The sequence below is a fragment of the Miscanthus floridulus genome, chromosome 6 (assembly GCF_019320115.1).
Source record: "Miscanthus floridulus cultivar M001 chromosome 6, ASM1932011v1, whole genome shotgun sequence".
In the NCBI taxonomy this organism is placed as follows: domain Eukaryota; kingdom Viridiplantae; phylum Streptophyta; class Magnoliopsida; order Poales; family Poaceae; genus Miscanthus; species Miscanthus floridulus.
Window position 1 is genome coordinate 1,858,341 of NC_089585.1, and position 13,846 is coordinate 1,872,186.

General features: G+C 46.6%; 1 protein-coding gene and 1 long non-coding RNA gene across 3 annotated transcripts; one reads left to right on the plus strand and one right to left on the minus strand.

Annotated features, from left to right (window-relative positions):
• Window positions 1-337: 337 nt before the first annotated feature.
• LOC136457402 (uncharacterized) lies at window positions 338-7,177 on the minus strand. 2 transcript variants are annotated; one of them, XR_010759711.1, is made up of 6 exons: window positions 6,770-7,177; window positions 5,794-5,861; window positions 5,070-5,106; window positions 3,384-3,588; window positions 2,314-2,388; window positions 338-2,188 (listed from the first exon to the last, which is right to left on the minus strand). It is a non-coding gene; the product is annotated as an uncharacterized lncRNA (long non-coding RNA). The 2 variants fall into 2 exon arrangements; XR_010759710.1 differs by having other exon boundaries at window positions 3,384-5,106.
• A 2,085-nt stretch (window positions 7,178-9,262) lies between these two features.
• LOC136457403 (probable membrane-associated kinase regulator 2) lies at window positions 9,263-11,230 on the plus strand. Its single transcript, XM_066457433.1, has 2 exons — window positions 9,263-10,537; window positions 10,696-11,230. The coding sequence occupies exons 1-2, from the start codon at window positions 9,412-9,414 to the stop codon at window positions 10,782-10,784; spliced, it is 1,215 nt and encodes a 404-aa protein (XP_066313530.1). The 5' UTR covers window positions 9,263-9,411; the 3' UTR covers window positions 10,785-11,230.
• Window positions 11,231-13,846: the final 2,616 nt, after the last annotated feature.

Genomic DNA, 13,846 nt, shown 5'->3' on the forward strand with positions numbered 1-13,846 from the left:
ATCTAAAGGGGAAAACAAAGTTATACCTAACGAGCAACAAGGTCTCTCATACCACTTGATGTAGACAAGACCGGATCTTCCAAAAGGTACGATAACATCGATTGATAGAGACTCAACGTTTACGATCTAGGCTTCGAACCAAGACTGATTCGGACCCCCGCAACCGTTACACCACTGCTCCGTTGGTTATCAACCATGCGAACGCGATTGACCTCACCGAAAAGGCTTTCCTGCAAGCGAATCGAAAACACAAGCAAGAACGGGATAAACGCAATCTGAAATTTCAAATAAATATGAGGTTTAAGAAAACAAGAGGGAGTTTAAGTCTTTATTCGAAAGAACTAATCACCATAGGCGAACAAGATCAAGAATTGAGGCCCTGGTTCACAACAAGCGACCTTGGCGGTGCAGCTGCAGCAAAACAACGTCTGTTTCACAAGAAAATCAAGAACTAAACAAAACCCAAACCCTAAGAAGAGCGACGACTGCTACTTATAGAGCCCTGAACATCACCCCCTGGACGCGTCCCCGAATGGGCTCTAAGACGATACACGGCCCAACGGACCAAAAGACGGTGTCGTAGCACCCTGACAGATTCTGAACGCTGACTTGTTTCGACAATTCCCGTTGATTCCGAAGGGCTTTTGATATGAGACCATTTGCATTGGCTTCCTTATCTAATTAGATTTTCATCCATATGTGGATCGTCGAAAACAGATTCCATACACGCCTATGTGACCAATTTTATGATAGACTGGTCCTGGAACCCAAGATGAACTCAAACTTAATTTGGGCCTCCATCATGGTGACTCGAATCGGATGAGCTTCGGACCTCCTCGGTTTGGACTCGCTGATCTCCTCGGCCTCTATCTCCAAGCATGGTCATATGTATGGAGCTCATGTCCTTATCATCCTCCCTTTCTTGATGAAAAGCCGTCCTCAGCGTCGGTTGTGCTTGAAACTGATCCTACACAACATAAAAGATAACGGGGTTGCGAAGACAAAGGGAACTGAAATAATTGTCCATGTTTCCATGTTTCTAGCGTGTCATCTCGATAAAAATTTCAGCAAGCATATAGACTCCATGATCCGAATGCACACGATGTATGTCAACATTATCCTGCAAAAGATTAGAACTAACCAAAGACAATGCAGAAATAAATGGTCTAGCAAACATAGGTAGCAGCCAACAATGGTCCCCTTCTTGGTAGTGAACTTGTTTCTTTGAGGAACATAAGAAAATGTTTGTAATATTATGGCTGCCCTCTAAACACTCATAATCTTGTACAACAAAAAGAGAATTCATATTACTATGAACATATACTCGATGTATCATATATTGTCATTTGTTGTTATATTTGCCAATAACATGCTATATGTGTTTAGAAAACCAAGGCAAATCAATATATTTAAAAAGGCTCTTCTCCAAACAATCTAGGTTACACAAAACATCAAATTTAATGTAACCCAAAGTATGTAAAGAAGACAACAGTTTGAGCTCATCAGTTTTAGTAGCAATATGAATAACATGTTTATTTTCAGCATAAGTGGTTGGTTCTAAAATATGTAAAACTAAAGCATCATCAACCAATTCATCTTTATCACAAGAAACATCAAGCAAATTATCATAGGACAAAGATAAATCAAGAGAGGGTTCCACTAACAATTGCTCTATAATAGCATGGTTTGTGAAAAAATTTAGTACATTAAAACAATTTTCACCTTTCGTGAGTGTAGCACCATGGGCATTACCTATGTTCTCAGTAGGAGTAATAGGTGCATTATGAAGTGATGATTTTGAATTTGCATATGAGGTTGTGAGCTCCTCATTTTCTTCCATGTCATCCTCTCGCTTATGTACATTATCCTACAGAAGGTTAGTCATAGCAAGAGGAATAACAACACTCTTTCTCTAAATAGTGCACCTCAGCATATTAAGTCAAAACAGGAGGTGGATGAATAAAGGTTTCTCGCATAAGGAGTTTCATATAATTCCAAGTTTAAGGTTTATCAGAAGGATCTAAAGACTCCTACCAAGATAAAGTAGAATGTCACAAAACACTAGCTGCATTTTTTACCTTCATTCTTGAACACATAAAGCGAGTAGCAAATATATTATCTATGACAATTCCCCACTCCATGTACTCATCAGCACCTATACCATCATAAGTCGGTGGATATGAACAACCTGTCATTATTAGAATCAGATAAGAAAACACATATGCATTTTCCTATCAGCTACTATAGGATGTGGTCAAGGAGTAAAGTCACACACTCTCAAGCGTCTTACCACGATCTTACAAGTGTTCTTACCAAAGCAACAGACGGTGCAATCGGTCGGTGACTGTGATATCGTTGTAGCTTGAGTATAACAGTTGCAAGGCGAACCTATACTTAGTTAGAAAAAAATGAAGATTAGGCAGGCACAATATAGTAGCAAGGAATAACAATATTAGTAACTGAATAGCAAAGCTGAATAAATATCCCAAGTACTTATCTTAGTTGCTGACCTATTAACGTTCCAAGTACCAGATGTATCAAGTGATGTGAACAGCAGGAATATGATTAGGAACAAGGCGAAAAGCAACACACGCAAACACAATTCAAATAGCGCTCTCCAAGTGCTCCTCTTAATATTGTTCCACTTTTGTCCCTCTTTTTTCTCAATTTTGGGCTGTTGTTTTTTTTGGATTCTTTGACCTTTTTATTTTTTTGATATTTTTTCTTCACTTAGGAGCACAAAAGAAGTAGCCACAAAAAATATGAGCTTAAACAAGTGAAAGACGTGGCCTGTGAAAAATTCAGAAGATGTGCTCAAAATTAACAAAAAGCTTGTGACCACGAAAAGAGGATCTTGTGACCAGTTTTTTGCCAAAATAAAATTTTCTGAATGGGGACGGATGGATCCGAATTTTTTTTTTGATCGATTTTGATACATGGAACGTCAAAATCCGAGTTCGTATACGAAAACTAGACCAGTTTTAAGAACTGACTCTGAATTAGAGGACAAAACAGAAACAATGCGCGTAAAAGTTGTTGCGGCGGCTATGGATAGATACAAACAGTGAAGATAAGTGTAACAAATTAGGTGGCGTGGACTAGGGTTTGATGGATACAAAGGAAACACAGCAAGACTTGAAGGTGTTCATGAATTATGATGAAAAACAAAGGAAAAGACATAAACTGAACTAAAAAACGATCTAAAACCAGCAACCAGAACTTACCCTAGGACACAAACTCAACAATACGAAACATAGACAAAAATGCACGGCACAACGAGGCTATAGGACAGAGAATATGTGGTGGTGTATATTTTTTGGCTTTTTGTAGACTATAGGTAATGTAAAAACAGTAACAATCTAAAAGGAAATACAAAGTTATACCTAACGGGTAACAAGGTCTCTGATATCACTTGATGTAGATAAGGCCCGATCTTTCAAAAGGTATGAAAGCGTCGATTGGTGGAGACTCGATGTTCACGATCTCGGCTTCGAACCAAGACTGATTCGAACCCCCGCAACCGTTACACCACTGCTTCCGTTGGTTATCAACCACGTGAACGCGATTGACCTCGTCGAGAAGGCTTTTCTGCAAGCGAATCGAGAACACAAGAAAGAACGAGATGAACGCAATCTGAAATTACAAATAAATATGAGGCTTAAGAAACAAGAGTGAGTTCAAGTCTTTATTCGAAAGGACTAATCGCCACAGGCGAACAAGATCAATAACTGGGGCCCTGGTTCACACCAAGCGACCTTGGCGGCACAGTTGCAGCAAAACGACGTCTGTTTCACTAAGAAAATCAAGAACTAAATAAAACCCAAACCCTAAGCAGAGCGACGGCTGCTAATTATAGAGCCCTGGACGTCACCCCCCTAGACGTGCCCCCTAATGGGCTCTAAGACGATACACGGCCCAACGGACCAAAAGACGGTGTCGCATTACCCTGGCAGATTCTGAACGCTGACTTATTTCGACAATTCCCGTTGATTCCGAAGGGCTTTTGACAGTGAGACAACTTGCATTGGCTTCCTTATCTAATTAGCTTTCCATCCATATATGGATCGTCGAAAACGGAAGCCTATACGCGCCTGTGTGACTAGTTTTATGACAGACTGGTCCTAGAACCCGAGATAGGCTCGAACTTGATTTGGGCCTCCACCTTGGTGACTCGAACCGGATGAGCTTCGACCTCCTTCTCGGTTAGAACAACCTCGCTGATCTCCTCGACCTCTATCTCCAAGCTATGGTCGTATGTATGGAGCTCATGTCCTTATCAAAAGCGCCCAAAACAACTAAATGATTGCTTTAGGAGCCAAACCATCTTCACCATGCGCAAGAGGGCATATGAGACTAACAAATAGAGCTATAACACTACACCACCCCTTAACCCAATCTCTCAAAATAATTTATGAAACATAGCAATGTCTAGCTGTTGAAAATTTTCTAAGTTTTTGAGCTTGAACTTGATTTCAATTTGTAATTTCTAGGCTTATAGAAATATTAGCTAGTAATATCATTTTTCGACAACAAGTATTTCACTGTCATCTACAAAGTTTGTACTTCAAACTTTATTTAAGTATCATACACATGTTCTATAGTATTTTTGCTTAATAAAAGTTGGTTTTCAACCCTACTTGATATACATGAGCTATTGAATCAACTTTCATTTAGCATTTTTATTGATCATTTTAAATTACTAAGAAATTTATCTACATATTCTATCACATGCATTAACACATAAACATGATGCTCATGAATATGTTTTAGTAAATAATTTAGGGTGTAACACCGAGGGTGTTATAATAATTACTATAACATATGATTTGAGATATCAAAAAGGAGAACTATAGCACGGTAATAGCATAACGTTCAAAGATTCATACACTTTGTACTGGAAAAAGTAATCCTAAAAGTAGCAGAATAATACTACCGGGTTGCAGGGCACTAACTAATAGGTATTGTGCTCCTCTGTACTACTAAAAATCAGAATAGCATCATCATCATTGCTGAAAAATTGGCACGAGCTGAAGCTGCTTTAGCTAATCAGATCATGGATGTAGATATACCTGTCTTGATTTCTACTTGTAATTCCTAAGTCTCTACCTGCAGTAAAAATTAATTCTTAGGCCAGAACCATAAAAAGATGGAGCAATGAGTAGAGATACATGTTTTGCGTTTAGTCAATCCAAGGTTATTCAGAAGTAAACTCAAGGTAAATCAACTTGAATTCTCGGTTCATGAACAGAAAAATTTGATGAACCAATCTTCTATTCAGTCCTATTCACTTTCCGACAACAGATCTACGTGCTGGTGATGGAGGTTATATCCTAAAAAAATATGTACAGGTGAAGGCTAGCTTTTAGTTTGTAGAATTAGTTTTTATATTTCAAGTATAGTTCTGTTTTGTTCATGAACATGTACATGCTTTGTTCTCGTTTGGTGTTTCATCAAGGAAAAAAAATGCGGATACTTAATCTTTCACCCTGCTGCTCATGTACTGGTCATCTAATCAGGACTCTTACTGTCACATCTACAGGTTTTCAGAAAACTCATTGCTGCCTCTGTCAACTGCAGTTTTCTGAAAACATAGAAATAGAAAGAGGTGGTGTTGTTGTTTACAATTGTTTTACCCGTTCCAATAGGTCTATCTAGTTGCATTGCTGTCATTCCTCATAAACTAATTGAACTATTTTTTTCAAAGGAACCTAATGTCTGCCTTTGCCTAAAACACAAGCACAGGACACACATTGGTATATTATTGTCAAACAAGAGGTGAGCAAGCTAAGTTACCTGAACAGGCGATAGATCGTGACTGCTACTGCAGGGAAGATGGTGGTGCTGTTCAGCAGGGCGTCAAGCTGCAGGAAAGATGGTGGTGCTGTTAAAGAGAAAAAAATAACTAAATCAAAGGAACGTTCCAAGGCATCAATTATCTCATTTCTTCCGAATCACAATATATGCCAAGCTACTCTGGAAGAATAGTAAAGTGCCTGCAACTGCAGGGCCAAGCTACTAAAAAATTATCAGGACCTACCAAGTGACTACGGAAAGTTTCCAATGTTTCAAAGTTTCTGCCCTAGTCTCCCGTGCAATGGTACAATTTACAAACTTACATTCAACCTTTTCAGGTTCACACCAATAACCAGTCTTGGACAGCAAGCTTGTGCTGAGAAGTATTCCCTTGACGTTAGTATTAGCATTTTTTTTTTTTTGCAATGCAAGAAAGAGCTGCCAATACAAGAACTATAATACAGTATGCTATTCATTTATTACTGTCCGGACATGAGGGCGGCGGGATGAAATAGAAATGAGAGGTGGTAGCTCATTAATTCATTATACTATAAAGGAACTATAATACAGTATGCAGTTTTCTGAAAACCAAACGAAACTACATTCAACCTTTTCAGGTTCACAACAATAATCAGACTTCGACAGCATTTTTTTTTTTTTGCAATGCAAGGAGGAGCTGCCAATATAATTAATCCAAAGCTGATATGTGTTTTGTGGTCCTTGATTCTTCGTATGGGCAGCGCAGGCCGGCACTAGGACGACATAGATCGAGTAGCGCAGTGTTTGCGTGCATCGTTTCATTGCCTAAAATTTCTGCACCTCTGAATGTCAACTACCTTAAAACTCTGAACCTCTGAATGTTGTATTATCTAAAGTGAGGTCCTGAACAGGGAGGCTACCTGGGCAACTGCGTGACTTGACGAGAACTTGCTAACAGGAAGAGAATGGAGGGGAGAACCAGAAGGGAGCTACTCACCAGGCGCTGGGGCCGTGGCGGTCCGGGACGTCGGTCTCTGGGGATGGGGCGGTCGTGCGCCGGGCGAGGATGAGATCCTCGTCGTCTCTCACTCGGGGGCGGCAAGGGCAGGTCCTTCTCCTTCTCGGCTTGGTGACTGCGGCGAGAGCGTGTGCGATGGGCAGCGGCGAGGGCGGCACACGTTTGCGACTTACGAGTGGGGAATGACCCTTCCTTTTTATGGATCACTGATTGGGGGAGGGGAGTCGGGAGACAAGGGACCGAAAGATTGCAGATTTTGGCGAGGGAGAGATCTTGGCGATTGGGGGGAAACCGGGAGGTGCAGGACGAGGAGATCGCGGCGGTTGCCGGGGAGACACCGAGCGGAGGGTGATTCGATCGCACGCCTTTGAACGATTTTTGGGCTATAATTTTTTTTATTTCAGTTGTAGAGATAGAGATACAGTGTATGTATATTTGATTTGAGTCTCTTTATGTTGGTTTCCTTCTGTTGACCCGGCATGGTTAGTCACGGGCACCGGGCACGGACACGACTGAATAAACAGCTCTGCTTAGCTCCAAGGTCAGAAATAATTCTCAGAAACCATCAAACCAGCGAGTGAGTTAAAAAAAGAAAAGAAAAGAAAAAGAAAAAGAAGACAACAGCAAGAGGAAGATGAGAAGATGAAGACAGCAGTAAAATCACATTCCAGATGATGATGGCACAGACAAGGATTACTACTGCAGTGCGCCTGCGCTCCCCCAATCCGTCCCGGTTCCCATCAAACTGATTATCTGATCAAGTGTTGAGTCTCTCACGGGCACAGGCAGGCTCACGGCCACAGGTGACACGTCCCACGTCCCGGCGCCGGCTGTGCGTGCGACAACAGGCGGACCTCAAGAGCAGAGCGTATCAGTATCACGTTCTCTCTCGTCAGGAACTCAGGACGGCCCCGCCATGCCGGAACAGGCAAAGGCAGCTGTGCTTCTGATCCGTGGAGGCCCGTGGGTGCCTCCTCTCCTCGTGTGGGCATTGGTTGCCCGTGACTGAGACTGAAGGCTGCTGGACGCCACGATCCTCGGTCTACTATTGCTCAGCTGCAGTGCCACACTGCCACGCAGTGTGTGTGAGCTTGTCTCACCCAGGTCCAAATGGAGCAACGCTACATGTGAGCCTTGCCAATTGCCATGCAGATGAGATGCAGGGATGGCCGGGACCCGGGGCGATGGAGATGGACAGGGACACGGACACGGACATGGATATGGACAGGTTCGGCTGCCATTATAAATCAACTTATATAATTTTTTTTCTCCAACAAATCAGTCGTACAATTCAACGTAAGCGGCTTATAGACTAGCCGAACAGACAGTTTACTACTCGAGCACTCGACCAAACGCATTCCGAGGCAAATCCTGTCGTTGGCATGTTCACAACAAAATCCCAGTAATAATAATCAGCTAACTCTCGGTTTCTTACGGAGTAGTACGTGTTTTATTTACCACACCAGCACTGAGCCACTGACGGTGGTCCTCTGCTCAGTTACTGTTCACCGGGTCGTACTGTACTGTACGTACTAGAAAGGGTCATGAAACAAACACGAAGAGGAAGGAAAACCAAATCCTGGGAGGGCACCGAAGAACATGCACGAGTGGCCCGAAATACCGATAAACCCAATTTAAACGAAAAAAAAGTCGGTCAGTCAAATTTTTAATATAGTTTTCAGTGAAAATTTTGGCGCTCATCGGTGATTGATTCGATTTGTAGATGGCGTTAGCCGAACTAACCTATTTAAAGAGATATCTACGTGACTATATTATAATAACATTGAACATCGAACCATGTCCATCTTCTTGACAGCAAGTTCAGTGAATATTTTATCAAAACTGATTTTTTTTTAATAATCAAACTGACTGAACGCCCCCCAAGGCCTACGCACCGCGCAGCCACTCTCCCACCGATTCATGTCAAACGTGTGCAGATTTGTCAAGTCCTGTGCTGACCACACGGCACACCTAGCGCTAACAGACCTTGGGGATTTGTTCAAAAATTTGTAGCCAGATTTGAACAGATTTGGCTGGCCGTTTGCGTCACACGTGCAGCGCCAACAGATTTTGGAATTCTCCGAAGAGATACGGTTGGATTGAATTATGGGCCGTTCGGCTGGCATTAAAGTCAGCCGAGTCGAATAAAGCTAATTTATTATTAAAGAAAAATAATATAAATTCAACAGATGTTCAAGCGAACGAGCCGTCAGAAGAGATCACGGGAGCCCCACCGCCGACACGGCGTGAGCAGTGCACGGGCCGAGACCCTCTGCCCCCGTCGAAAGCCGACGCCGCCCTCCCCGTCCAACCCCACGTCCTCACCCCGCGCGGCCTCTGCTATTTGGCATTGATGCTGCAACTGCAACGCCACCACCACCACCTTCCTCCTCCTCCATCCGCAGCCGGTCCTCACTCCTCTGTCCTCCTCAAAAGGCTCTCTCTCAAAAAAGAGACTTTTTTCGACCGCTGGGAGTCATCAAGAAGGCAGTAGTTGGCCTTGGAACCGATGGAGCGAGAGAGCAAGATTTGACTGCCGAGAAGGTGAGCGAGTGAGAGTGAGGGGAGCTCCAGCCTCCCACTCCCAGCAAAGCTCCGTGCCGCTGTTCCGCGCGTGCGTCATGGAGTCCTTCAGCTTCCTCAAGTACCTGCGCGGCGGCGTGGTCGCCGGCGCCCAGCGCGCGCCCGCGGCCGCAGCCGCCACCACGACCATCGCCGCGTCGGCGTCGGCGTGCGAGGACGGCGGGGGCGGGGACGGCAACGGCAACGACGACGATGCCTCCTTCTTCGACCTCGAGTTCGCGGTGCCCGGCGACGAGAGCGCCGCGTCCGACGCCGAGGAGGAGCGGGTCGAGTTCAACTTCGCCGTCGCCGCCGGCGAAGACGTGGTGGCACCAGGGGCCGCCGAGGCGGATGCCGAGACGGAGGCGGAGGCGGAGGCCGAGGCCGAGGACGCGCCGGTCCCGCCGCCGGCGCCGCTGCTCCATCCGGCCACCAGGTTCCGCGTGCTGCTACTGAAGCTGAGAAAGCCCAAGGCCCCGGCGACGGCGGACGCGACAGGTGCCAGCGCCGCGGTGGCAAGCCGGTTCCTGATAAAGTTCCGGGTGGAGAACGCGCCGCTGGCGTCGCTCTTCACGCGCGACAATAGCTCGCGCACCTCGGACGCGGGCGCGGACCGTCCGGCAGCCGCGGCGGCAGAGCCCCAGCAGCAGCAGCAGGAGGTGGCAGCGTCGGCGTCGATCACGGCGGAGGAGCGGCGGTTCGCGAAGGAGGTGGTCCTGCGGTACCTGAGCAAGATCAAGCCGCTGTACGTGAAGGTGTCCCGGCGGTACGGCGAGCGCCTCCGTTTTGGCGGCACGGCGAGCGAGGGCGAGGAGACGGACGTGGAGCCCGACCCATCCCCGGCGCCATCCCCATCCCCGTCCCCGTCCCAGGCTCCTTCGTCGTCGGCGACAGCCTTGGCGGCGACGGCCCCGGCCCCGGCGCCGCAGCCGGTGGTGGTGGCCTGCGGCGTGCGCGCGGCCCGCGCCAGCGTGCCCGCGGGGCTGAAGCAGGTGTGCAAGCGCCTCGGGAAGAGCCGGTCGGCGTCGTCCGCGGTGGCCGCGGCGCCCTCGCCGGGCGCCCATGCCCCCGCGGCGGCGGGGACGGGCCCGCAGCCGCAGCGGCGGGACGACTCGCTGCTGCAGGTGCAGGACGGCATCCAGAGCGCCATCGCCCACTGCAAGCGCTCCTTCAACGCGTCCAAAGGTACGGACGGGTACGGGCCACGGCCCCGCTGCATGCACGGCTGGAGCCCACCTCCCAGCGACACAACAGCAGCCTAGCTTAAAGCTACGGTGCTACTCGTAGTAATGGCTGACCGCATCTCTGCGTGTACTTGGTTGGTTTGTGTTGCTGTGCCGTAGGGTCGGAGTCGCCGCTGCTGCGGTCCATGACGACGGCGACGGCGACGGGCGGCGAGGCGAGGGCGGCCGGCGCCGGGGAAGGCGCGTGAGCCGGTCCGGTGGCGCGAAGACTGACGGGCGGCGTGACGGTGATCGCCGTGATACCCGTACCTCTGTCTCTAGTGATGTGGTGGTGTCAGCGTAGATGGTGGTACTGCTAGTAGTTGATGGTGTTTGTATTAGGGCATTAGGCTGGTGACGGCGTGTTATGTTAAAAAATAGGATATAGTTGAGTAAAAGGCATGCATGCATGTTTGGTTTGGACCAACGTGGCCGGAGGAGAGGTTTGTCTTGAGCGCCGCGCTGAGCTGAGCTGCATTGCATTGCATATGATCTCGCCGTCTGTCTAGTTCGATGATGATAGTTTGTCTGTGTGTGTGTCTGGAGGCTGCAGGTGGTTGCATTGTACTAGTAGGTGTATCAGTGGGGTATGCGACGCATGTACGTGCTCCTCCTACGTTTATGTAAAATATTGCCGATCCGGCCATGTGAAGTCGCTTTCAGCTCCTAGTAAATCGCTCATCCTTTTAATTAATTGTGTCCTTTGCTAGATAGAGTAGTAATTCTAGTACGAGCACTCGTGGAAGGTGTACGACTTGCTCTCACTCTTTGGGCTCGGTCGTTCATGACGGTGTGTTGCAGAAACGGCGGTACAGACAGGCAGCCATCTCTGCAGGACTTGTGACACGGGTGGGTGCTAGGCCCGTAGCAGCAGCGATAGAAAAAGACGGCGGCGTCGTGTCGGTCATCCTGCCAGAAGCCATCGCACGCCACGGCAGCGTCTCTGAGTGAGCAAGTCAAGGGAAAAGGGTGCTTTCCCCTTCCCGGTCCCGGCGATTTGCGCTGCGTTGCAGGTGCACGCTGGATTGGAATTTGTGTTTGTTTTCCCGAGGGCCGAGGGGCGAGGAGGAAGAAGCGGAAAGGAAAAGGCAGCGGCAGCTAGCAACCGAGGCGTGTGACAGCGAGCGAGCGTCTCGCCGTCTCCAGTGTTTTGCCGTCGCGGTGTTTTGGACCATCGACCAAACCGTCAGCGCGCGGCTTTCCGTCCCCTCCGACGTCCGTCGGACTGCCTCGCCCTTGTCGCTTTGTCTTCGCCCCGCCCCGCCGCGGCGCGTCCGGCCGGTCGTGACGAGCGAGCGGCAGCCTCGGTCGCCGCGAAAGGCTAGAGGCTAGTACTAGCACGGAGCGAGGGTCTCGTCGCCTCGTCGTCCTCTCGTGGAGAGGTGGAGACTGGAGACCGGACGTAGCACGCTGGCGGCCGTGAGGAGTGGCTGCCGTGGGCCCGCGGGACGAGCACGCTGGCGGCCGTGAGGAGTGACGTACACCAGATTTCAAGGAAGTAGGGACGGTGCGTGGCAGCGTAATGGCGCCAAGTTCGTCGTGAATTAACCCCGGCAAGATTGACAGAGGTGCATTGACTTTGTTATTAGATATTTTTTCGAAACAAGACTTTGTTGTTAGATATATCTACGACTACTCCTGCAGCCGAAAGCGCGAGCGGATCGTTTCGTTGGCTGTTTGGTGCGAGAGAAAAATACTATTCGTTGACTGATAAGCTATGGCTTATAAGTCAAATACAATACGAACGAACAGACCTATGATTCTACTACAGCTAAATTATTTAAATTTAGCTAAATTTTATAGGACCATCGACGTGCGTGGCTTCAAATAAATACTCATGTATTATAATAATTTATTTTTATTACAGATTAATGTTATTTGTTTATTATAATTAAATAGAGCTACTCTGTCTCCTAAAGAACATAACCCGTGGGTGGCGTGCAGTAGAGTGCTTCAACGTTTGACCAAGTTTCTAGGGAATAGTATTTACATTTATTGCTCCCGATAATTTTTTTTTTAAAATACATTTTGTAATTAATCTAATGGTATTTATTTGATGTTATAAATATTTATTACTCTTTCTTCTACAATTGGTCATACATGATATAGCAGTGCATTGTTACATAACTTTCGTTGACTCCGCCACTGCTGTGGAGTTAATTTCATTTTGGAACGGAATGAGTTACTAGCACAGGATACAGGAAGGAAAGGATCCAATGCCGGGGCGGGCGTTGTTTGCCGTGGGAACGGATTCAGGCATGCCCTCCAGTGGAGGAGAGAGTACCACATAGCCAGAAGCAGCAGATGTCCAGATTGAAATTGAGACCGAGAGCAGCATCAGCTGGACCAGACAGCGCCTCGCCGTCCAACGCTACGCTCCGTTCCGTTCCGTCGCGACGGGACCGGGCCATGGCTCTTGCCGTATTCCGTTCTGTTCCATGCGGCGGCGGCCTTCGGATACACCACCACCACGTCAACAATTTTCACCACACACAAAAAAAAAATTACGGCTTTGATGTAAGTACCAAGTAGAACCGTTTTGATTTTGACCGAGTTCATATAAAAAATATTAGGACTTATGACATCAAATAAGTGCAATATCTTTTTATTGTACGTATTTTTTGTGCTATGTTTTTCCAACAAAGAGCGTCCTTCTCGCTTCCGAGAAGTAAATATAATTAACTTTCACCAAATATACAAGGACATATTAATTTTTTATGGTTCTGGATCCACGATTATTATCATTAGATGAATCGTTCAATATATATTTTTTACAATAAATTAAAATACAAATGTTACAAATACTTTTTACTAAATTTAGAGTTCGATCAATACGAACCTCGTAACAACACCTTTTTTTTTCCACGGAGGGAGTATGCGGTTAGCATTGCATCCTTTTGATTTGAGGCAGTGTTACAGGCGAGGTGTCATTCTGCACAGATTTGTCCGAGTACGTAGCACTAGGAGGAGGGTGTTTAGTTTAGGTGAATTTTGGATTTTGGGGCTACTGTAGCACTTTTCGTTTTTATTTGGCAATTAGTGTTCAATCATGGTCTAATTAGGCTCAAAACGTTCGTCTCACGATTTGCAACCAAACTTGTAGCAATTAGTTTTTTTCGCCTATATTTAATGCTCCAGTACACGTATCGCAAGATTTAATATGATGGGTACTGTAGCACTTTTTAGAATTTGACCTGGCAACTAAAAACGGGCTACGTGCCATTGTATCTTCTGGAACTGAAAACTCCACCTTCAAGATGTCCACTTGACT

What these genes read in the sequence shown, in the direction of transcription:
- LOC136457403 (XM_066457433.1), top strand. Translation starts at nt 9,412, where the DNA reads ATGGAGTCCTTCAGCTTCCTCAAGTACCTGCGCGGCGGCGTGGTCGCC. An exon ending in CTCCTTCAACGCGTCCAAAG is followed by an intron (nt 10,538 to 10,695) that starts GTACGGACGGGT and finishes GCTGTGCCGTAG; the next exon opens with GGTCGGAGTCGCCGCTGCTG.